Source organism: Mercenaria mercenaria, chromosome 10 (assembly GCF_021730395.1).
Source record: "Mercenaria mercenaria strain notata chromosome 10, MADL_Memer_1, whole genome shotgun sequence".
In the NCBI taxonomy this organism is placed as follows: Eukaryota; Metazoa; Mollusca; class Bivalvia; order Venerida; family Veneridae; genus Mercenaria; species Mercenaria mercenaria.
Window position 1 is genome coordinate 37,856,906 of NC_069370.1, and position 26,693 is coordinate 37,883,598.

The following is a 26,693-nucleotide window of genomic DNA, read 5'->3' on the forward strand; positions in this document are numbered from 1 at the left end:
AATCTAAAAATCGTTTTATAATTACTACATGTGTATTATTCATTGTATCAATGATAAAAACTTTGTTTTTTAGCCCGAGTGGAACTGAAAACGTCCTGGTAAAGAACTTAAAAATGTGACGACATCCATAAAAATGACGTCACAATTGACGAAACGCACCCGATATGAAACTGGAATGTCAATATTTATAGGTTATTAACTTTGTATGTGGATCTATGCACTTGTTCTGCAGCGGTAATATTGCGCGGCTTTAGGAGCCTTTGTCCAAGAAGTTGAAATTTGAGTAAGCATGAGATTGTGTGGCCAACATCAGGTTTGACCACTTGGTCCTTTTTTATTACATACCTACTATCAAGTAATTACTTTATGTCTAAATTTTCCTTCTGGTACGAAAAACAGGAAAAAAACGAGAAGAATTTCTTCGAAAATCTTATAAACAAATCAAACTGACGAGCATTAATATTTTTCGCGAGTTGAAACGTCAACTTGTTGTCGCAACGTGCGCGTGGGCGCCATGGATATCACGCGATTCTTTCCATTACAACGTTTAGAAAACATTCCTCGTCCGATATGAAAGCGTTGACCTCAATATGTATAGCTAATAAATGGGAGAGTGGTGCCTTTGTGTAATAATGGCCCTGCCAAGATGATAATAGCCCGTGGGCTATTATTCTCTTCTAGGGCCATTATCACTCAAAGGCACCGCTCTCCTGTGTATTTAGGCCTACCTGTTTATTATAATGTGTATCTATAATCTTGTAAGAAAAGTTTAAAGTGCATTTTTCATTCGTACTAGCATTACTGGAGCTTTTCAGTTTCTATACTACTTGTATAAGAGGCCATATAATGTATAAAATCAAATGCCTTGATAGTTGTACTTTCTTACATAAAGCATAACTTAGGGTTGAAAAAAAAACAACATTTCACAAAGAATTACTATGAGGTTAATATGACGTCGATCGGGGTATTATCGGACAGAATTCGTAAAATTAAAGTTTAACACTACTTACCGTAAACAAGATTCAGAAATCCTCTCTCACTTTACAGCTGCATGTGTACTTTCTATTTGTCGAAAATAGATTAGTCGGTATTCCGTCATATGACTTGTTACGTATAAAATCATTTTGAGGTGTTCAAAGGGGGTATAATCGGTCATGCCGAGGTATTACCGGACACGTAATTATGACACTAGTCATACACCATCAGTTTAATTTTGGCATATTCAGTAGGAAATATTTTGTGGAGTAATGCATTTCTAGGCAATATTCAACCCTATATGCATGAAATATAGATCTACTCTACACTCTTTTCAATTTTAGCTAATCGCTGTAATAGTATTCATAGGCGTAGCAAAGGATTTTCTGGAAAGGGGTGCGGATACGAGACAAATGGAGGAAGGTGCATGAGGGGGTTTTTTTTTGGTCTGCGTCTCCACCAACCCATTCAGGAATTATAATTAAAGTTTTGCGAGCGACAAGCAGAAAATTTGGACTTTTGTAAAATTAATTATTAATGAGGTTAATGTAGTCTCCCATTTTTTAAAACAAGTGTCCGAAAATACCCCTTAACGAGCCTCCATGGAGAGCAAAGCATTTCTGTCATACAGAGTACATTTGTACCTTGCACTGTTTGTTTATCAAACCGATTGTATACACTGGTGCCCATCACCACTTGGGCACATCTTTGTACGCGTTTTCAAAGAAATATTCCAACAAATGTTACATCGGAATGTTTGTATTTGTAACAGGAAGTGGATATTTTCTGCATAGGTGAGTTTTGTTTGTTTGCATTTTTTGTTACCTTTTATCGATGTTGCTTCTGTATTTGTTTGAAATCAGGCGGCAAAGAACTTTAAAAAACAGGTGACCGGTGTAATAATGCATTTTTATGATTATATCTTTTAAAATAGCTGATGTCCATTGGTTTGTCCGATAATACCCCCATGTCCGATAATACCCCGATCGAAGTTACGACTGCGTTGTAGGGATAACGCATGTTTTTTCGTGTTATAACGTCTGCAGAATCCCAGGGATTGGTTGGTGCCCGAGCCCGAAGGGCGAGGGTACCAACGTATCCCGAGGGATTCTGCAGACGTTATAACACGAAATGAACATGCGCTAACGCTATTCTAGCATAAAACGCGGAAAAATACTTTATAAATGAATACATCATACCTCAACGTCATTAAATTTCCATGAAATGCGCGGGAATGTCTGAGTTGTTTTTTACGTTGACGTCATTTTGTTTTGAATTATCCGTTTTGGGGCCGAATGACGTTTACGCTTTGCCACGAAACTCGCATATATAAAAAGGTGTTATAACAGCACGCGAGCGCGATAATCTCTCTGTTAACACACGTTTTCTCTCCTGTTAAAACACCCCCTTAATGTGACAAGAACAGCAGTTTTATGCTAGAATGTGCTTTCTTGCCATAACGGCACGTCTAGTGTTATAATTACCCGAGGGCTTTAGCCCGAGCACCATCATGAAACTAGGTGTGCCTTTATGGCTAAAAGGCACAATCAGCCGTTTATTGACCTTTTTATCATATACGTTAACTTCATATTTAACTTGGTATTTTCATTTTACATATTTTCCAAACTCTTAAAATAATTATTTGTATTGCTTTTTATCAACATTGCCACCAATATTTGACAATCGATCCGATTCAGCGCCCTTTCAATCGCCATAATGTTGCTAATGACGTCAACATCAAAACGCGCAGACGCTCTGGTCACCCGGGGTCATTATGATTATGGCGCCAGAGGCGCACTGCGCCATTATGGATACATAAACAGAAGCCGTAATGACCATTTTAAACGGGTTTTTGTTACTATTTACAGTAACGTATATAATAAGGAAACATATTGCACGATCGCAGTCCATTGAAACTCAATGAAAGTAATTGAGATAAGTAATTAGGAAAAATATCTCTTGCACACCGGACTGGCGTTTCCGTCGATTTTACCCATGCCTGCAAAACCCATCTGGCACTCCCATGCGATGGCTCTCGTGCTGGTTATGACAACTTGCGCTGCCATAAGATATTATATGGTAATTGGTATTGTATATGTGAACTAAGACAATATCAGATACCTTGAGACCTTCTCTTCGTCCTTTTTACATGTAGTATATTTGTCGGTCCAAAATGCGTTATTTTACAGAAAGAATAAACCGTAAGGCTTGAACAATAAAACTAAAGTGGAACTTTGTTATTGTGCTTCACTTAAACGTCATGACGTCACTTCGGCTTACGGACGTTAATTTCCCGCGTTGTGGGTACATACTCTGCCATAAGAATGAGTGCTGCAAATGAAGTATTTCTATTTGCTTTTAAATTTCTGTTATTATTTTAAAATACGGAATGCAACAAAAATGATCTGTCAGAATGAAACGCTTATTTTTATACGATATGCAAGAAAAAAATCAGTTATGTGTTTACGAATTAGATAGAAATATCCGTTCTGAGGGCACTTGCTCCTTGTATGGTGACGAGATATGACGTCTCAGGTTCCTAATACATTTGCACGATGTAATAATAATTATTATATGCGGACAAAATGAGCAATGCGCCTGCACATTTGTTACGTAATAGCTAATTTATGTGCAAAGTTCTGGAAGTAATGCTTCGCGATCCTGATTATCTATACAGTATTGATTACCGGCGTACACATGTACGTTCTACTCAATAATAAGTGTGAATGTATAAGCTATTTTGAGCCTATTTAGTAACATTAATGAAGCGTTCTACGTCTCTCCGAGACAATTAAAGATTTTAAGGTTCGTGGTGACGAAAAGCCCGAGGTGTCCCTCTGAACATTATTTCGTATACGGACGGGCATCTTGGTAGAGCAAACGACATACTGCAAGCGTACTGGATGGATTACTTAGATGAAAAAATCATAGATGAGAGGGCAAGTGATTCGAAGTCAGCGACCATTGTGAACATAGACTGGAGGGAAGAAATAAATAATGATTTAATGAGATTATGGAATAGCGAGAAAGGGACGCAATAAAATACAAATCGGTCTAAAATAATTGCTTATGTTTGGATGACTTTCAAATTAAGTAAAGGAAAAGGGCGATAACGACAAAGTAGAAGAGATTCGAGTTACTGCACGACTTTTATGAATTAAGTTTGAAAAAGAAAAGTAAAAGGGTGATGCAATAAGCTGCATAAGTTTGGCGTATCTTAGTAAATGCACAAGTTTCGAGAGTTTAAAAAGGGAATTGGGAGATGAAAACAACGCAACATACTAGCAATGAAATTTTCAGGAAATGCACATGTTTAAAAAGGACGAGGAAGAAAGACATGCAGCAAAGTATAAAATAATATAATTGTTATATTCTTTCAAGTATTAAAACCTTACAAGTTCTCTATCCACTTTTAACGTAAAATGTAAACATTTGCATAACATGTATGCACTTTTTCAAAGCTGACTGTATGAGTAATGGTTCAGCTGAATACCACTTTTGTGTAGGAGCCATCGAATAGCTGAAGATACTTATTTCTATTGAAGAGCATTAACTTTACATTTTAATTTTCATGCTGAAATATGATTTTATGTATCCATTTCAAAGAATTTTACTCCAGCCTGTGTAAGACTATAATGCGTAAAATGATAACGACAAATACATTTGTCATACTAATTAAATTGTTGTACATTGCTCAGACGTCATCCAGTCATTTATGAAAATGTCAAAGAAATGTTCTCGACGTAAAGATGAAATGTACATAAGAATTTTCTACAAGTTCAAATGGTAATTATGATGCTGAGACTTTGCAACATTGTATGTGAGACGTTCTCACATATAGTCTGTTATCGTTGCGGCCTTGCAACATTTATGTAGCTGACATAAGTTTATTTGTAACTAGTTTGTTGTATTTTGCAAAATGCTGCAAATAGCTAATATATCTTCCAGATATCAAACTCATCTTTTCAGTTATGAAAACGTATACTCAACGCTTTATTGCACATAATAAATAAATCATCAAGGTCATTCGGAGCGACATGGTAGTTCATCGTTGAGGTATGTCACATGATATCAATGAGACTTGACTTACGTTGGAACGTAGTTCTCCTGGAGTGATTATCTTATCACTTGTGTTTGTTTAATGCTCCTTGATTGAAAGTTGCTAGCCTAATCATCACCTTTCAGAGCTGTGTCATATATAAATTTCTGACATATTATTTTCATGTTTTAGAAAGTTAAAATTAATCATAACATATCACAACATAACACAGTGTATGTTATATTAGGTAAGATTAGAATTAATCAATGCTTGTATGTTCATTGGCTGGATAATATTTAAAGACAACACAACTGTGAAAAAATTATTAATTTATTGACCTCTTTTATTCATAATGTAGATATATAAGATAACATAAAAAATTACCACTCAGTGTTTTTGTAAAGTGTCATTTTTAGCACAACAAAACTAATACAAAACATACTGGATATAGAGTGTAAAAAACAACTTATAAAAACTTTACAGGATTCGTTTTAGGAAATGAGCCGACATGATAAAATTAAATCTTTAAGCCAATTTTAAGCAACAACGTATTTATTAGGAAATGAGACTTCAAAATTTTCTGACATGATAAAAATAGATCTTTAACTGAATTTAAGAAACAAATATTTTAAAAGATGATTTTATTAGGAAATGAGACTTCAAAATTTTCTGTGACATGATAAAAATAGATAATAGATCTTTTAGCCAATTTCAAGTAACAAGGGTTTTAATAATAAGGTTTAAAAAACAGAGCAATTTAACAATTAAATGAAATTTCAGTTTTACATCTCCATTAAACATTAATTTGGTCCAAAATGTTAACTTCAAATAATAAAAATTATTTTGCCTAAAAATAATTGCATTTATTTTCTCACGAAATGAATGGATATCTTGTTGCTAGGTGTGTAAACTAGAAACTATCCTTGTTGTCAAGTAATCTGGTTTTGTGATTTATTGGTTACCTGTCTAAACACAATAGAGTAATGATGAACGCCTTAGCGTCTGGGAACCACTCAAGCGTTATATTAACTTCGGATCACGTGCAATATTCACAGTTGAATTTAGGTGTACTGGCTAGCGTTTCAGATCGATGTTAAATTGAATAGCTAGATTTACATGCCACGTGGACGATACAGAGCGCGCCAGGAACGTAGAGGCAAACCAGCTTGTTTGGAGGATGTCCAAGGAAAGCAAACAAAAGACGGTGGATTTGCCAATAAATCTCATGCATCAAACAAATGCTGGTAGGTTTTTTGCTATTGATTTGAAACACGCAAATAATTTTATAGTCTAATAATTACCGTTCTTCTGTTGAGAATCTAAATATGGGGTGTGGCGGCCCTAATTCTTATGATTTGCAGATTCGAACCAAACCATTAGAGTTTCTCGTTTAACAACTGTAAAATTTGTTTTTCTGGTACTTCCAAAACACGAGATTCACACACAGCATTTCCGCTAACTATTCGCAAGGTGCTCGTAGAGCAAGTTAGTGACGTCACGTTGCATAGGACGAGGATACTTTGCACATTTATTTCTAGCAATTAAATAGCATATTTGCAGAGGGTCTTACATTAATTTCGCCTTGGAATCTAAAAGGGACGTTGAATTGTCTAAATAGTGAATGGCCCAGTATCATGAGTATGCGGGTTAAGTTTGGACGAGTTTATCAGAACTGGGCAGAAAGTTTGTAAGGAAAAACTAATCTAGCGTCTTAGATAGTAGATAAATTTGTTTTATTTTTTATACTAGTAGCTTTATGTCAATTGATGTTCAAGTAAGTTTTTACCATACATGCGCTTACAATCACCGGCTGTCATCCTGCGATAAGTAGCACAGGACCGGGAGAATCCGCCGGCATGCGTGAAACGTAGGCACCTGCACAAGTCTGACCAGGTTACACAACATAGTTCTATCGGGATCTTAAAATCAGCAAATTCACTAGTCAAAATTTATGATTTAGAAGTACTTACAAATTTGCCCCTGAATGATCTCATTAATGTATACGAGTCCACGTGCATTCAAATAATAAGAATTTAAGATCCACTGTTTAATTTCAGATTGGATAAAATCTAACAAAAATAAAGAGGTCGAATTTGTTAGGGTTGCATGTCGACCTTTGAAATGTTTTTCTTTGTAATACAGGTAATATACAGCTATACAAAGTTGTCAGGTGTAAATTTAGGCTGTTCCTGGATAAATTGGTTTGCGCAATGTTATTTGCAAACTTGTTTATACAATATCTTTTCAGCATAGTTTTTAAGGGATAGATGAAAAATTGCCTAATATTGCAGAAACAAAGAGTGATTGAAATGTAACCAGATACATGGATGTAGATTTACATCCATATTGCTATATTAATTCAATAAAATGTTATGACATTAAACACATTGTCTTGGCCTACAATATGTCACGGTCAATTTCAAATTAAATTCTTGTGTACCTCTTATTTTTCATGCAAATCGTGTATAGTTACCGTCATTGAATACAAACGAATACAGTTCTTTAATATATAGTTATAAATAGAAAATGATAACGCTATTAGAACAGTTGATTATGCTTTTCTTTTCTTTATATTAAATCTGGGTTTTCTTTACAGTCAGTCAGTACGATTCAAAAGTAGTACAACTGTTTTGTAATGGATAATTGTTTCAATATTAGATTCCCCTTTTATCAAAGATATCGTTACAAAAAATCTTACTTTATCTTTTTATTCATATCGACGTCAAATGCTCACAAGAGGTTTTAAAACAAAATGCATGAGATCTTTTGTGTTAAGAAGTTGAAATGTATTTAGCAGTTTCTTTTTGTTTGGTGTTTTGGACCCATCCGATACCGGAGAATGTTGCATTACTGCGTTTTTGTTTTGGAGTTGGAGAGGAATTTTTTGTCAAAGCTCGAACTTTCGTACATGACCATTAGCTACATGAAATGTTTGAGAGGCTGTTTTGCATTTCCTGTAATACATATAGTTAAAAGTAAACAACGCTCAATTGGTCTTAAGCATTTCTTGTTAAAAAAAAAAAAAAAAATCTGGGGCGGACCGAGTTAGTAATATTATGAACTTGTGGTCCAGCCCAACTATTTCATTATTCTTAGAAAGTTTTTGTTTTGTATATACAGTACATGTATTTGTTTTTAAAAAAGAAGGAAGGTTTAATTGAATTAAGTCAAATCACCTTAATTATATTAATTAATATAGTTTGGGATTATATCGGTATGACCATGAGAATATTAGAGTAAAATAAATAAATAAATATATATATATATAAATAATGTGGTTAGCTTTTCTACAAAATTTAAGGATTGTCATTAATTCTTGATAGACATTTGTTTCGAATTCTAACATACAGCTGTTATATATTTATTTTGAAGGGCTTTACTTCTAAGGTTACTTGTGTCAGGTAACATGTTATTTTGGATGGTATTCACGGGGGATAACAGCAGATATAACTGTTTTTTTCAATTGTTCCCATTGACAGTGTCACTGTTTGTTTTGTAATTAAAGATTATAATAGAATATCATAGTTGTAAATATAAGATAAGCTGGTATGTTTTAGGCCAATTCCAACATCGCGTATCATATTGTTCTTAACATTTCTTTTAAATTATCAAATTCTATTACAACATACTTGGCTGTTCAGGACAAGTTTATCATTTGTGTAGCGAATTTAGAAGGTTGTCACAGGAACGGGTAATACTGGGTTTAGTTGATCATACCAGTTGTCCGCTAAGTTATATATTTAAAAACAAAAAAATCGTCTTATTTTTGGTCTGGTCTGAGTAGGCGAACTGTCAACACCAAATCATTTTCGAATAGATCATATAACACATGTCAACGATATAAATTTGTATCACGATAATCGGTATTCGATGTTTGTAAGTCACATCAGACATCAAAAGAGCAAACCAGTTTTAAGCTTCTGCTTTATAAAGGTCAATTGTAGCCGCAGTCTAAAACTTCTGGAATTCTTTTAGAAATGCGACACAACATTGTGTAAGTGTTGGCAGGGTCAAAACGGTTTTTAAATCAGTGTATGTAGAATTTACAAATTAGTCAAAATTATTCCATGTTCAGATTCTTTATATTTATGACGGGGCAATCTTAGCGAGTAGGGATATTGTCCATTATGAAAACTTATCTCAATAATTCCGTGGATCGCGCAAAATTTGTTGGATTAAGATCATCATTACCGAATTTGCTATATAAACAATTTAAGTCTAAATACATTAAATATTTCTTTGGAATTGACAAAACTAAACTGATACTTTTACTAAAGACAGACATGTCAACGTCATTTATAGGCATTGGATTGAATTCGTATTCGTGTGCGTGTTAAGATTTTGAAACACCATATAAGTTTCAAGTTTATTCATAAGTTCTCAGTTTATATACATACAAAAATACGAGATAAATACAAGTTTTTCAAAGAAAACATTTCATTTAGTCACGCAAATATGAAGGCAACACATTGACTTTGTTTTGAGGAAACTATTTATAGATATTCAAACACGATTACAAGGTTAAAATTAGGTAAGATTATGTCAGTCAGAGAAGTGTGTCGCTAACCGAAGCGAAGTGTAATATTGAAATAGACACGTGCTTGCCTGACCATTTATTCGTAATGGGACTTCAGTGCGATTGTGCAATCTATTTATAGAATGGTTTGTTGGTGCTACTGGACCGAGGAAATCTTATTGTATGTACTATTAAGATTTGTATAGAAGTGAATTGTATTATATCGTCATGTCTAATACGACTAATTTCCGAACTCGTTGAAAGGAGACAGTTTTTATCGCCTAAATTAATGGGGTAAGAGGTTGGATTCAGATTTTAAATAGATTGATTGGGACATAATTATTTAACTCAAATTTGTATTCAAAGCAAATAAATTGTACATAATCTATTACTTATTTCGTTTAAAGGTTGAACCTGAGTTGTATTATACACCATTATCACGAAAACAACGATTTGGTTAAAATTTCTTTCTAGATAAAAATGTCTTATACACAGGTTTAACGTAATTTCATTTAATCTGCACGTGATGTTGGCAAGATTTTGCCGTGCATGTCATGTCTGTTAAGTTGCCAGTTTATTTATATTTAAAGTTACATGGTTCAATTAGGTTCGTTTATAGAACAAATATAATTGTGATAAAAGTACAATATTTGATTTAAGAAATCTAACTCAGAATTTTTGGGGGATAAATTTTGGCAAATTTATTGTGGCCGAGAAAAATTCTGTCGACCGCGGGGGCGATCGGGCGTGCTTACGAACGTTGTCATAGTATGGATGTTACTGTGTAAAAGGTATTGCTCTAGTGCTTTGGCAATATCTGACTAGCCTTGCTTAAATGTGTCATAGCCTTGCTTATGTCATAGCCTTGCTCATTATAGTATAGTTGCCTTGCTTAGAATTACAGTACGTTGCCTTGCTCCCTTGGTCCGCTAAATATTCCTTCATTACTTTGGCAGCCAACCGTCGAGTTATGGGGAATGTTTAATTTACTGTGGTGTACTGTAGCCTTGCTCCGTTGGTCCGCTAAATATTGTGGTGTACTGTAGCCTTGCTCGCTTTGCTTAGAATCACAGTACGTTGCCTTGCTCCGTTGGTCCGCTAAATATTGTGGTGTACTGTAGCCTTGCTCGCTTTGCTTAGAATCACAGTACGTTGCCTGGCTCCGTTGGTACGCTAAATATTCCTCATACTTTGACAGCCAACCGTCGATTTATGGGGGTGTTTGGTTTACTTAGGTGTACTGTGGTATCCCTTGCGTTCGTGTGGTGCTGACTGTTGCTTCCACAGCAAACCGTGGAGTAATGGTGTGGTGCTTTACAGGCGCGTCTGGTTTCCTCCCGGTCGACAGGGTTACTACAAACAATGGAGTGGCCAAACTTTGCCATACTATTTATAATAACTTTCATATATAAGTATGAATTACATAATTAAAGTTGTTGCTTGTAGTATCATATGCACCTATAATCAGTATAGCCTATGTGAATGTCATAATACCTAAATGTACAAATAAACATGTAGTAAACTGTGAATATTGCAGTTGTTTCTTGTGTAGAATTTCGGGTAGTAAAATAATAAAAATTATTTTGCCTAAAAATAATTGCATTTATTTTCTCACGAAATGAATGGATATCTTGTTGCTAGGTGTGTAAACTAGAAACTATCCTTGTTGTCAAGTAATCTGGTTTTGTGATTTATTGGTTACCTGTCTAAACACAATAGAGTAATGATGAACGCCTTAGCGTCTGGGAACCACTCAAGCGTTATATTAACTTCGGATCACGTGCAATATTCACAGTTGAATTTAAGGTGTACTGGCTAGCGTTTCAGATCGATGTTAAATTGCCCACCCGCCACACCCCAATAATAAAAATTTCTGTTGTTATGCTAAAACTAATTATATTATCGCATTTTAAATTCTGCTATGGCAATCTGACTGTTCTGTGAAGTACTTATGTTACAGATGATATGCTGCCATTTGGATGTTAACATCGGAAGTGAACAGAATGCAGGCACCTTACACAGATACAAAATTGAACAGATTCCTGGGCTACAAATCAATCGTGAAACAGACAAATCCAATTTGGTATTAACTTTTTCCAGATGGCTGATGATGAGAAACCTAGATGACAATTTACCAAGTTATGCATTGAGGACCAAAAGAAAAAAGAAAAAATATAGACATTTTAGTTATATTGATAAGAATTTATTTAAAGTGAATCTAAAACTCAAATTAATCTTCTTTATCTTTATACTGATGTCACTCCTAATATATTAAGGGCCGAGAAAAATTCTGTCGACGCGGGGGCGATCGGGCGTGCTTACGAACGTTGTCATAGTATGGATGTTACTGTGTAAAAGGTATTGCTCTAGTGCTTTGGCAATATCTGACTAGCCTTGCTTAAATGTGTCATAGCCTTGCTTATGTCATAGCCTTGCTCATTATAGTATAGTTGCCTTGCTTAGAATTACAGTACGTTGCCTTGCTCCCTTGGTCCGCTAAATATTCCTTCATTACTTTGGCAGCCAACCGTCGAGTTATGGGGAATGTTTAATTTACTGTGGTGTACTGTAGCCTTGCTCCGTTGGTCCGCTAAATATTGTGGTGTACTGTAGCCTTGCTCGCTTTGCTTAGAATCACAGTACGTTGCCTTGCTCCGTTGGTCCGCTAAATATTGTGGTGTACTGTAGCCTTGCTCGCTTTGCTTAGAATCACAGTACGTTGCCAGGCTCCGTTGGTACGCTAAATATTCCTCATTACTTTGACAGCCAACCGTCGATTTATGGGGGTGTTTGGTTTACTTAGGTGTACTGTGGTATCCCTTGCGTTCGTGTGGTGCTGACTGTTGCTTCCACAGCAAACCGTGGAGTAATGGTGTGGTGCTTTACAGGCGCGTCTGGTTTCCTCCCGGTCGACAGGGTTACTACAAACAATGGAGTGGCCAAACTTTGCCATACTATTTATAATAACTTTCATATATAAGTATGAATTACATAATTAAAGTTGTTGCTTGTAGTATCATATGCACCTATAATCAGTATAGCCTATGTGAATGTCATAATACCTAAATGTACAAATAAACATGTAGTAAACTGTGAATATTGCAGTTGTTTCTTGTGTAGAATTTCGGGTAGTAAAATAAGTAACAAATACATTGATCTTTTCACAGTACACTTGTACTTAATGATAGCAACAAACACATTAAAGCTACCATAACAAATAAATGAAATTTCAGCTTTAAATACCTGATAGACATTAATTTGGTTCCACATGTAGACTGATAGTAATCAAATACATCTACCTTTTAACAATACACACTGTATGAAAACAACAAGCACATATGAAAGGAAACATATTAAAGCTTATATAACAAATAAATGAAATTTCAGCTTTACATTTCTGTTAGACATTAATTTTGTTCAGCATGTTTCAGGTAAATATCAAATACATCAACATATTTACAATGCACTGTCACTTCATGTTAGCAACAAAAACCTATTTAAGGAAACACATAATAAATTCCATCAGTTCATTTAGAAATTTACTCATATACTCTTGGTCACATTGATTGTCCGGTGCACATTTTAATAGCTTTCTTTATTCAACAGACTCACACTGAGGGCCATAAATATTTCCGCACTGTTTCAGGAGATCCCCAGTTTCAATTTTTTTGTCACTATACTCCTGCCAAACTTTTCGGATTTGGTTTTCAATTAACTTTGAGGTTGGCCTTATCCTTCTTGTGGTCGTTCCTTGACGGACTTGTGCAGCCTCATACTTTACACACTCCGCTTCACTCCTGAGGGCAGGCACCAGACGATAGAAGCTCAACGTCTGCTGGGCTGTGGCATTGTTGAGACGATTGTGCCAGCCATCAACATCATTGTTTGTTCTAACAGTTAACCCAAACACTGACCAGGACTGAATGTCAAAAATATGGTGATTCAACCATTGTGTGTCCATGTATTCACAAAGAGCTGTGGTTGCAGTGGAGTTTGATCTGGACTCAAGCTCCTGGAAGGCAGGCTCGATGTGTCTGGCAGGAAGGAAAGGTAAAGCCATGAGAGAACGAATATACATATGGATCGATGACCTCTGCATGTAGGCTGGTTTCAACCCTATTTCAACGACTTTCCTCCATACAGCCTGTGTGAAATGGAACACACAGCCCTTGATTGATGCTCCAGGGAAAACTTGGCGGACCGCTAACCAGGCAGCTAGAAAGATACAAAAATGATAATGTTAGTGACAATATTTAGAACATATCAAATAACATTTCTGATCACGAGATAAATGTATTACCTATAGCAAATCAAAATATTTCTTTCGTTTTTCATACTGTGAAACTTATAATTTATGTGCATATATTAATCACTAATGATTACACCTGTTTTCAGACGTGGCTTTATAGTTGGACGTAATATTAGACTGAAATGAAATGAAAGTGATAATTACGTCACGAGTTGGACTAGGTATAGATACACATCTGCACCAAGATGAAGAGAAAGTTTTTGTTATTCATATTGAAACATATTCATTATTGTATCAACAATTTTACATAAATTATTAGGCCTAAAAAAAATTCTTTGTTTCCGGTAACATGCTCGAAAAAATTAGGGTAGGAAGGTCGGAAAAAAATATTTTTTGGAATTTTTTTTTATTAAGGAAGACTTTTCGGAAATTATTTTTGTGTCAAAAAATGAATACAAATAAGGGGGTTATGCCATTAGAGCATCAGTAAGTTGATTTCTAACATCACTGGCCATGTTTAAAGCAGAAAAAGTTGAAAAAAAAATCTCCAAGGCCATAAAAACATTTAGGGTCGGACCAAAAAATTAGGGTAGGTTGGGATACCGGAAACAAACAATTTTTTTACGCCTTATCATAGTTCTAAACCAATCACGAATAATAAATGCTTCAAATTTAAAAACTTGGCCTGTGCTTTTTATGCCCCCGAAGGGAGGCATATAGTTTTTGAACCGTCTGTCCGTCTGTCAGTCTGTCCGCAATTTTCGTGTCCGGTCCATATCTTTGTCATCGATGGATTTTCAAATAACTTGGCATGAATGTGTACCACAGTAAGACGACATGTCGCGCGCAAGACCCAGGTCCATAGCTCAAAGGTCAAGGTCACACTTAGACGTTAAAGGTCATATTTCATGATAGTGCATTGATGGGCGTGTCCGGTCCATATCTTTATCATTCATGCAGTTACAAGTTACTTGAAAATCCATCCATGGATGGCAAAGATATGGACCTGACACGAAAATTGCGGACAGACTTTCAAAGGGTGACAACTTTTTCAGAATATTTTCCGTACGGGACAGTACGACAGAAGATCTAATGGTCAGGTAAAATATTGGTAACAATGTTGTTCGTTTATAAAATATTTCTGTGCTTTGGTGATATACTCCTAAACCTTAATATTACTTTACTGCTATGACATTTATTGCTAGGACATTAAATCAAAATACACAAGTTTATTTAATTATCTATATATTCTAGATAATCAAATTAAAACGATAATTATGTGGGATGAAAAATTAAGATGACTATGATAAAAATATATATTGTCACTTTGCCATAATTTTAAAATAATCTTTCAATCTCAAAATTATTTTTATATAAAAAAGTTTTGACCGTGTTTTTTATATATAAAATCTAATCTTTTTCATTTTGCTGATTGTGGTTATTGATACATACACAGAATGAAAGGCAGTCTGTACAAATAATGTGATAACATAAGATAAGAATAATTAGTATAGTTGCAGTGGTGCTGACTTTATAATCAAGCTAATTGCTAGCAATCATATGCCCTCAGTAAGTACCTAATTAACACCTTGGTGTGAAAAGAAAAATTTTGTAGTTTTTTTGCTTTTCCTGGGCTTGTTCCATAGACTGAGTATTCTGACTCATTTCACCTCCTGCTGAAAAAGGAATGATGTATTTTGAGTATATCATATACAGACATGATATCTGATCGATTGAGATAAAATACATGCCTAGGAAAAGGCATATCCCCTCGTTCTGCCGACATTTCAGTCCAGTGCCGCAGGCATCTCGATGGTGCCGCAGTCATCTTGAATACTATTGTAGTCAGTAGTACGTGTAATTTCGACCTTCTAACATGTATTGAAGTACCCTTATATCAATAACAATGTTGTTCCTCCAGTTATTCTAGTGGTAAGACAAATCTTCTCAATCCGAACTTTGTAATATAAATAGCTATTTTAAGAAGTTTGCAGTATTTTTTCTCGCTGTTTTTGGGAATGGGGCCAGGGAAAATCACGTCAATTTGTATTGATTTGAGATTCATTTTTTCACGTAAAATAGCAATATTCAATTACTAAACATCCCATTTGCAACAATTAATGATGCTTATAGTTCAAAGCAAGGTATGAAAACCAGCATCGGAGCACATAAACTGTCATAACTTTTGTCATTTTTCAAACAATTTTGATGTTTTTGTTTCAGCATCGAGTTTTCTTTCTTTACAGTTTGGGCGTACTTTTTATTAGCGGCGAGCTGAATTTACCCAACCCCCTCCCCACTCTCCCCATCCCCCCTCCAAAATAAAAATAAATAAATAAATGGTGAGATTTGCAGTATTGGCGTTCCGAAAAAAGGAACGCAATAAGACAAAACACACACACACACACACACACATAAAAACATGAAATTTCTCTCGCTCATCTCGCGCCATGTTTTTCTGTAACAGTATATCAGCACAAATTTCTCTGTTAAGTCAATATATTTAGATACGAACGAAAAATATTTAAAACGATACTGTTCCCAACTTTTGTGTAGAAAAGAACCAATGAAAAAATTGTCCAAAATGGGGCTTAACTTGTTCTAATTAATTCTGAAATTCTACAAAAATATTAACATATTTTACTCACTCTTTGTCGTTCAACTATGATTTAGGTCTGTGCATAAAGTTTTCGTCTGATCATAAGGAGAAATGGTTTTCTTTTTCCTTTTAATATACACTGAATGCATGTACATGTAACATCCATCTGAAAATATAATATAAACAAGATATTTAACTATCGATAACTTCATTGCTTCTTTTCCGCACAAAACTTGGGAACGGTATCGTTTTAAGGGAAGTTTCATGTTTTTACGTTATTTTTTGTGTGTCTTTTTTTGCGTTCCTTTTCTTCGGAAAGTCAAAACAGTGATGTTCGCCATTTTTTAGCTCATCTGATTTTTTGAAAAAAAAAAAAGATGAGTTATTGTCATCACTTATGCGGTTGTCGGCGTCTGCGTCGGCGTTGCCTGGTTAAGTTCTATGTTTAGGTCAGCTTTTCTCCTAAACTATCAAAGCTATTGCTTTGAAACTTGGAATACTTGTTCACCATCATAAGCTGACCCTGTACAGCAAGAAACATAACTCCATCTTGCTTTTTGCAAGATTTATGGCCCCTTTTGTACTTAGAAAATATCAGATTTCTTGGTTAAGTTTTATGTTTAGGTCAACTTTTCTCCTAAACTATCAAAGCTATTGCTTTGAAACTTGGAATACTTGTTCACCATCATAAGCAGACCCTGTACATCAAGAAACATAACTCCATCTTGCTTTTTGCAAGATTTATTGCCCCTTTTGGACTTAGAAAATCAGTTTTCTTGGTTAAGTTTCATGTTTAGGTCAACTTTTATCCTAAACTATCAAAGCTACATGTATTGCTTTAAAACTTGCAACACTTGTTCACCATCATAAGTTGACACTGTACAGCAAGAAACATAACTCCATCCTGCTTTTTGCAAGATTTATGGCCCGTTTTGGACTTAGAAAATATCAGATTTCTTGGTTAAGTTTTATGTTTAGGTCAACTTTTTCTCTTAAATTATCAAAGCTATTGGTTTGAAACTTGCAACACTTGTTCACCATCATAAGCTGACCCTGTACAGCAAGCAACATAACTCCATCCTGCTTTTTGCCAATAATTATTGCCCCTTTTGGACTTAGAAAACATTTTCTTGGTTGAGTATTATGTTTAAGTCAACTTTTCTCATAAACTATCAAAGCTATTGCTTTAAAACTTGCAACAGTTTTTCACCATCATAAGTGGACACTGTACATCAAGAAACATAACTCTATCCTGCTTTTTGCAAGAATGATGGCCCTTTTTAGATTTAGAAAATCATGGGTAGGACAATACTTCTATTACACAAAAAAAAATCAGATGAGCGTCAGCACCCGCAAGGCGGTGCTCTTGTTGTTTCGGGGGTTGGGGGGGATGCGAAATTCAGCCCATCGCTTATCAAAATAGTACAAAACTTGATGCTGAAACAAAAAAAAATCAAAATTGGTTGAAAAATGACAGAAGTTATGACAGTTTTTGTGCTCCAATGTTGGTTTTCATACCTTGCTTTGAACTAAGCATCAATAATTGTTACAAATGAGAATGTTAAGTAATTGAATATTGTTTTTTAGGAGAAAATAATCCGAATTCGATACAAAATGACGTGATTTTCTTAACTGGGAGGCACCTGGTCCCATCCCCCAAAAGAGCAAGAAAAAATACTGCAAACTTCTTAAAATAGCTATTAATATTAAAAAGTTCGGATTGAGAAGATAATGATACTTTTTTGTACTAAAATACATGTTAGAAGGTCGAAATTACACCTACTACCGACTACAATAGTATTCAAGATGACTGCGCCTCTCACGATGTCTGCGGCACCATCGAGATGACTGCGGCACTGGACTGAATAGTCGGCAGAACGTCGGGATATGCCTTTTCCTTGACATGTATTTTACCTCAATCGATCAGATGTCATGTCTTTATATAATATACTACAGAAAAACATCATTCCTTTTTCAGCAGGATATGAAATGACTCGGAATATTCACTGCTTTTGTAATTTTCATGTTACTGTATCCTATGAAAAACACGCGCAAAATAACAATATTACATATTTCTTCACAAACTGGGCATGGATTTGTCGGCAAGACACAACTACATCCCGCTGCATTCCCCGATTTCTAAAAAGTTTTTACTGTAAAAAGACAATAACAAAAAACTTTCAATTTTACTCACCTTGCTCGTTATTTTTGTAAACATCCTGCGCAATGCCTGCGCCGTCGGAGGCGCGATGCCTTCATTTCAGTGCGGCACATTTTGTGCCGCAGGCAACGTTTCATACCCGTGACATTGGAACCTGACATCAAAACAAAACACTTGTTAAAATTTCACTTGAATGATTTTTGTTACAATATTTGAAAAATTCATGATAAATACAGTAAAAAAAGAAAACTAGTGAAATAAAAAAAAAGAGAGAAAAAGTCTGGTACTGATAGGGATCGAACTACTGACCTCTCGAGTGTAAGGCGGACAGGCTTGGGGTAATCGAATACAGTAATTGTAATCACCTGTAATTGATTACTCAAATACAAGTAATCAAATGTATTTGATTACTCAGCTCAGTCTGATTACATGTAATGTAATGTAATCAATTACAGTGAATTTTCTGTCTGTAATTATGATTACTTTTGATTACTCTCTGATTACTGGAGGACTAGTATGATACCACCTGGTATAAATATATAAATTTACAATGTAATTAAGTGATTATCTAATATGCTTGCTTCACTTCATCTAGAGACTCTTCCTAATAAGTTCAGTGTAGTCAAAAACATTTCAGTTCATTATTAACCCATTTAGAAACAACTGTGAGATATGATAAATGCAGTATGACATTTAGAAGTTAATATACCAACAATTTTCACAATGTCCCAGGGTAATGCAATTATGACATGCCTGGATTGAAATCAGAATGTAATTATTAGATAAAGGCTAATTTATCCTTTAAAATGCACCAAGATTTTTGTGAAAACTTTCACAAGTTAATGATGATTAAGTGACAGTGAGATACAATGCCAAAATTGAAGTTTCTGGATTTCGAGATTGAATGAATCATTAATTGCATTATAAAATCTGTAAATAAAGTTTAAAACCATATATTCAGTTATATATGCCTATATTTCTGTCGTCCAAGCAAATGATTATATTGAAAGTAATCAAATGTAATCATGATTACTTGAGTGCAAGTAGTGTTATGTAATCAATTATTGATGCAAATTTAGAGCAATCAGTTGTATTTGTAATTTGAAAATATCAAAATAATTGTAATGTTATCAATTACTGACACATGTAATTAGCCCGAAGCCTGAAGGCGGACACGCTACCATCGCACTAAAGTGAATCTATAATGTCATACTCAACAATTATATGTATATATTAAAAATTTCTGTTACGGCAGCTGGGTGTAAATCGTTTCACATAGAAATTTATGTACATTTGTATTACAGCAGTAAGCTGGACGATTTTATAATCCGTAAATAGCAAGCATCTACTGACTCCCATTAATTACTATGCGCATAGTCTACTGGAAGAAAACCGAATAGCATCGATTCCAATAAATACCATGAATTTTAAACTCGATAATATACACAAGATCTATATCTGTTTTCTTTTTCACATGTCTAACCATAATGCGACGCTGTCGGCACCGCTTTGCGGCGCTGGTATCTCTGCTATAATTATTTTCGTCAAACTTTGCTGGAAAATGATTAAAATAATTTTGATGTAAAATATGTGTGTCTGTAGCTCGTTTTGCATAACTGTTGAGTTTGAACAAAGAGCTATAAAAATAAATAGATCGCCAACTAGAAAAGCATATAGAGCAAATCTCGCGAACATCACGTGGGAACTAAGTGAGATATCGTTTTACCGGTGTATGAAACAGACAGCAGAATGATAAAAATTTGTGTCGTGACTTGTGAAAAACTTTCTATCAGATCGTTTGTTTATATTGAAAATGGTGTTTTTTTGGGCAGTACCTAGAGAATCGGAATCGGTTCCCTAGACAGCGAACTTATTCTTATGCTTAGTTCCATATAATGATGATCTCAGTTTTTGAATTGTTCATTTTTCAACTTAAATTTTGTCATCCACAAGATCACAAGTATATTTATGTACAAAATAAATGTAATAATCATGCAGTTTAACCAGTAAATAGCTGTTACTGCATCTTAGATTCTATATGTTCTATGTGTACATCTTTCAATATTATATCAACAGTTAATTTACAATACATAACATACATTGTAGGCACTTAAAACAACAGTTGTGCCAAAATAGCCAGAAGTCTCTTAGGTGATCAAGTTAATGTTTATTACAGTCAGTGTAATCTTTACTTGGTTCATTATATGTTCCTGTCTCTAATCCAACAATTGATAAACAGTTAATACAGTTAATATGCTGTTTTGTTACTTTTCTTTCATTCTTATTATAAATCTGTAACACTGTATTTACTGCATCAACTATTTTTAGTTTTGATGTACATATTTTTATACATTGTGTGTCCCACCTTTCCCCCATATAATACTCAAATTGTTTTAAAAATTTAATTATATTTTAAATTGTCAATAGAAGCGATTCCAAAATCACCATTTCTAAAATAAAGTGAGTAAATAAAGGACTTCAAAGTAAAAATAGCATGTTCAGACGCAATGAAATCATATATGAAGAGGGAACGAATTGACCAAAGTGGGGACGAGTTGACCTAATATTTCAAGAGTGGGGACGAAATGACCAAAGTTTGGGGACGAAATGACCAAAACGGGGACAAGTTGACTTGATACCAACTTAAGGCTGTTGCTAGGGGTCCGGTACTTTAGATAATAAGTTGCTTACTTACATTTGATTAATTAAGATTTGTGTAAAAAAAAAAATGCTGCTGCTCTTGAAGTTTATCTTGTTTAAGAGCGTTCCAATGTTGTTGTTAGGCTATGAAAAAAAAATGACGAAGAGAAGTTTCAGAGAGCATGTAGAGATAATATTGCATAGAAGATTTGGTAAACAGAAAGTAATGAGAAACAGAGATGCCTTTTAAAAAGCATTTATAAATGGCCAATGGCTAATATGCCTATATATATGTATATAAGATATCTTATATACTTAATTATATAGGCCTGATTAAGTAAAATATTTGATTATGTGTCTAGCACCTATGTAAATGGCATGCTCTAAATATGATCACAAAAATGAGAATGAAAATTTAAAATGTCATTAAACATCTTCTGCAAATTATTATCATTAATCTTTATGTTACATATTATTTATATTATTTGAATTGAAAACCATGTGTTATGTCTACAAATATTTATTAAACTTATTACTTAATATGTAAATATAATGTAAGTATGTTAAAACATCACCTTGGCCGTATTTTCCAACAGTGAAGGGATGCTGTCTGATTATTTAATGAAAAAGCTCCTTTCAGTTCCTGCTATTGAAAAGGACAGTTTCAGTGTTTCTTGTGCATTGTGTTTCTAGATGATGTTTTGTAGTATCAATATCCCAGCCTCATCCCACTGAGATTTCATACCTACAAGCCAAGGTCATATTTATAGGTTATTAGCTTTGTATGGGGAAATACGCATGAGTTCTTCAGCGGAAATCGTGCGCGACTTTAGGAGCGCAATATTCTTCCGCTCAAGAACGAGTGCATATTTCCCAATGCAAAGATAATAACCATTTTTATTACATACGCATCTACACATATACATATTATATAAATATCATAATTATGTTCAATAGCCTGAATAGGATTGACAATACTGAACTAAATAGAATAAATAGTGCAAAAACACACACTGAATTACGTCACGCACCCAATATGAAATTCAGACGTCAGTGTATGGAAAAATATTGACGTTTCCGGTACCAGTGTTACTGTGTAACTTAACGGGGAATAGAAACGAGTATGTAATAATAAAGTTTACTTAGTCTTGCATTGTCAACAGATAACATATGATGGTACAGTGGCAGGAAGTGAGGGGCACCAGTATCCTATGAACACACGTCTGAATTCTGTTATTGGCTGAAGGTAAGCTTTTGCCAATATTTGCAAATAAAATGTTGTTGTTGTTATATCTTTGACCCTGAAGCTTGTGGTGATAAGAATTGATATTTTTCAGAACCAGCACGGGAGAAGCGTCCTTGGACGACACAGAGTCTGGTGGTGGCAGGAGTATCAGGAGCAGTGGTTGTTGGAGTTTACTCACTGACAATACCCTTTGTAGCACCTGCATTCAGGCGTGTTTGTCTTCCGTTTGTACCGGCCACCACAAATCAAGTAAATAATGTGATGAGAGCTTTGCACGGGAGGAAAGGAACTCTTCTTGATATTGGTAGTGGTGATGGAAGAATTGTAAGTATTATATATTGTCACTCATTTTGTTACTGTAATGAACTATAAACAAATTGTTGTGCCTGTCTGGTATGTGTATATCTGTCCTTCTATGCCCCCCTGGCATATAGCAATTGAACTGTCGGTCCACCTCAGTACGAACCAGATTGCCTGCAGCCCACATTAATGACACAATTTAGTTCATACACACAGTCAGCAGTCTTTATGGCAAAAACTGACCTATATGTAAATGACCTTGACCATCATGACCTTCACCTTCAAACTAAAAACTTTAATAAACAACATTTTTGGTCCTTCCCACATAAATGACCCAGTTTAGTACATACACTCAACAAACCTTGTAGCTAAACTTACAAACTGACCTTTATATAGATGACATACGAACCAGATTGCCTACAGCCCACAATAACAACCAGATTTAGTTACACTCAATAACCGTTTAAGCAAGACCTACAAACTGACATATATAAATGTCATTGACCCACTTGTGACCTTCGCCTCAATAAAATCTGTAAACATTCTTTTGAAGCAAAGAATGCAACCATGCAGAATAACAATAGACTCGGTTTGAACGAGTCTGTTCATGAGCGATAATAAAATGTGCAACACCTCTCACACCCCCTAGCACCAGCTAAAGCAGAAATCTATTATCTTTTGAATGGACTCATGATCCCAAAGGAACAGAGAATATAACAACACTGAATCCAACATCACGACATTGCAAAACCTGGATAACGCATTAGCATAAAGAATGTCTTACCTAGTTCTTGCTCTGAGGTGATGGTAAACTACTACAAATGTGTAGTTTTTGCTAGAATTTTCAAGTATAAAGTTTTTGTTTACCTTTAAGATTGAATTATTTCTTTTGCAGGTTATAGAAGCAAGTAAAAATGGATTCCAGAGTCACGGTGTAGAGCTGAATTACTGGCTGGTGCTGTACTCCAGATACAGGGCATGGAGAGAGGGACAGAGAGCTAATACAAACTTTCATAAACAAGATCTCTGGAAGGTATTAAAATCAAAGCCCTGAAAGGACTGATAGCCAGTGCTTATTGAGAGATATTTTAACCGATACACCTGACGAATCAATATTTCATTGTGCATAGACCGGTCATGATTTGAACAATGTTGGTAGAGGTCCACTAGACAATGCTACATGCCAAATAAGCTCTGTGCATTGTGATTCAAGACAAGAAGATTTTTAAAGGTTTTCCCTATACAACTCTATGTAAAACTAAGTTTGCCCCAGGGTGGGGCAAATTTCAACTCTAACCCTAGCCCTAGAGCGGAGTGATTCCGAATATTTCGAATGTGAATAAAAAGTTCAAAATTGTTCTAGAATCCATTGCTGCTTGTTTTTGTTGTTAAAACAGTAGTCCTTAGTTGCTCACACACTCACACAATACCAAGATTATAAAAAATAAATATGCAACTGTTTTTTTTACACGCAGAATATTTGTGTGATACGGTCACGTAGAAGGAAAACTCAAAACGATGCGAGGTTGAAACTTGGTAGTTGATTTAGAGCTATAGCCAGTTGCTAAAGCACTGGCTAAAAGCCAGCTGATTGAAATTATTGCCATTATTTAGATGAAATATTTCCAAAAGATTTTCAATTAGAAAGGGAAAATTAATGTTAACAGTAAACATTAAAGTAAATATGTATACATTTACCTTGGAATTGAAGTACATCCGATTCTCTTTGTTAAAAACTTTACATGCAGACCTGTATTAAGCAGTCAGCTAAGAAAGTGGCACAATCTGGCTGCTTAAGTTAAGTTGAAATTAAAACAGAAAGTCAGTTTTTGGAACTTAGCATACCGGCTGCTTAATGCATGTGGCTGTTTAATACAGGTGGCCACTAAGGCAGGTTTAATGATAAATAAAATGTAATATGATATTTTAGGTACATTTGAAAAATGTTTTACAATTATTTTACAGACAGACATGTCCAAATATGAAAACATTGTTGTGTTTGGAGTTGATACATTGGTAAGCATGTGTTATCATGTTCTAAGTAAAATAGGCTTTAACAAGCTGCAGTACCATTTTTGAGCATGACCTACAGACAAGTTATTCTTTCTCCTTTGCATCAGGTCTGAATTTTGTATGGAATCATCTAGTGCATTCTGATAATTACAGTAAGATGGCTTATCAGTCTTCTACTAAATACAGTTCCAAAATATTTACGTCATTATTATATAGTTGATAGAAGAAATGCTTGAATGTATACTATTACTCTTACCAGTATACTGTGTCAGTTTAACCCTTAGCCTGCTGCAGCCGAATTTAACAGCCTTTGCAAACAGCTTGGAACCAGATCAGACGCCAATTAAATCGGCGTCTGATCAGGTTCCAAGCTGTTTGCTACCCTGACAATATTTCTTCCAATTTTGGAGCAAATTGAATGAACTTTACAATTGTAGCAGACGACATTTCCAGCAGACGACAATTTATCTAGCATGCTAAAGGTTAATACAACTTATTTTCATAGAACTATACTTCCAACAGTTTGAATGTGTATTGTATTACATTTTCATAAAACTATGGACAAAAAGTTTATGAATGTATGTTGTATTTTTTTCTTGTTTTCGAAGTCAGAGTTTAATAATCACATAGCCTTTAATGTACTTTATTTGTAGACAGACATTTGCTTGTATCAAAAATTGTTTCTTTGCAGATGATTGGCCTCGAAAAGAAGTTTGACCAGGAAATCACAGATACCTGTAGAATTGTTGCTTCACGCTTCCCGCTTCCTAACTGGCAACCAGTCAAAATTATAGGGGAAGGATTGGACACAGTCTGGATTTATATGCACCCGCGTAATCCAGATTATGAAAAAATGAAATTGTCAGTAAACTTTAAAGGACTGAATGACAATATTTATGACAGTAAGAATTTAGAAAAAGATGAATTTAGTGCTAGTGAAGTTTTATATTCAAGAAGTTCTAAGACTTCATGTAGTTTATAACACAAATATTATGTAGGTATTTAGATTTAATGTCCAATTGTTAACTCACACAAGAGAGAGGGGAAGAGTAAGATGTCAGTATAAGAGAGTTTCCTCCGCTTGCTTAAAACTGAGAAAAGCGGATTTTGGATACGCGGGAGTGAGGGATGATTGTCTAACTGTATTTTGTATTATATCCTACCATTTTCAGGAATAGTAATGTAAGGCTGTTAAAAAAATGTTCAGTCATATTTGAGCAACATCTTATGATATTTTTTCAGTGTTTGTATCTGTTAGAGAAATATTTTTAATCTATGTTGGTTGTTCTGCAAAGATAGACAAAATTCAGGGGTTAAATTGAAAACTGTCTTAACTCATTGTTAAATAAAGGAGTTATGATAAATTTCCATTCAGCCCATGACTATACTAATTTTTTCTGTACAGGTGAATTATGAAATAATTTAATAAAGGTTTATTTTTACAAAGTTTCTTTTCGTGCTAAAAAGCTCAGAGCTCCATCTTGGTTGGGGAACCAAGTTAGAAGAAAAAGGTTCAGTAGATATTTTAACATGCACCAAGTGCTTGATGAATATGAATAATTCCATATCATAAATTGTAAATGTTTTGCATGAATTCATGATGTGATCAAAACCTGATTGTAGGTCTTTATATTTCTCTAAACTTGTTGAAGTGAGTGACTAATACATGTATATCATAATATTTTTTGTTATGATTCATGCAGATTAATGTACCGGTAAATAAATATAAGACTTTGTGCTCTTGTGATTGTTTTTGAATAAAGGGAGAAGTTCACATGGAAGCTCTAGAGAACGGTAGGCTGTTGAGTAAATTATACCTACTCCCACCAGTAAAGTAACCGACCAATCAAAAGTTGGGCCCTGGAAATATGTAAAACTTCTTTTTCCCTGCACATTGAGCGCTGTGATGAAAAGCAAGGAACCAGTAAACCCAACCACGCCGTGGAGTTTGCAGA

At 34.7% G+C, this 26,693-nt stretch overlaps 1 protein-coding gene and 1 long non-coding RNA gene across 2 annotated transcripts in view; both read left to right on the top strand.

Annotated features, from left to right (window-relative positions):
• Positions 1 to 26,474, top strand: part of LOC123561861 (ATP synthase subunit C lysine N-methyltransferase-like) — a 39,555-nt gene extending 13,081 nt beyond the window's left edge. The window contains exons 2-5 of the mRNA XM_045354522.2: positions 22,517 to 22,749; positions 23,621 to 23,758; positions 24,691 to 24,741; positions 25,430 to 26,474. Of these exons, the coding sequence (XP_045210457.2) occupies positions 22,517 to 22,749; positions 23,621 to 23,758; positions 24,691 to 24,741; positions 25,430 to 25,720 (713 nt within the window). The 3' untranslated portion in view covers positions 25,721 to 26,474. The remainder of the gene's footprint in view (positions 1 to 22,516; positions 22,750 to 23,620; positions 23,759 to 24,690; positions 24,742 to 25,429) is intronic.
• LOC128559886 (uncharacterized) lies at positions 5,839 to 12,627 on the top strand. Its single transcript, XR_008372705.1, has 2 exons — positions 5,839 to 6,258; positions 11,477 to 12,627. It is a non-coding gene; the product is annotated as an uncharacterized LOC128559886 (long non-coding RNA).
• Positions 26,475 to 26,693: the final 219 nt, after the last annotated feature.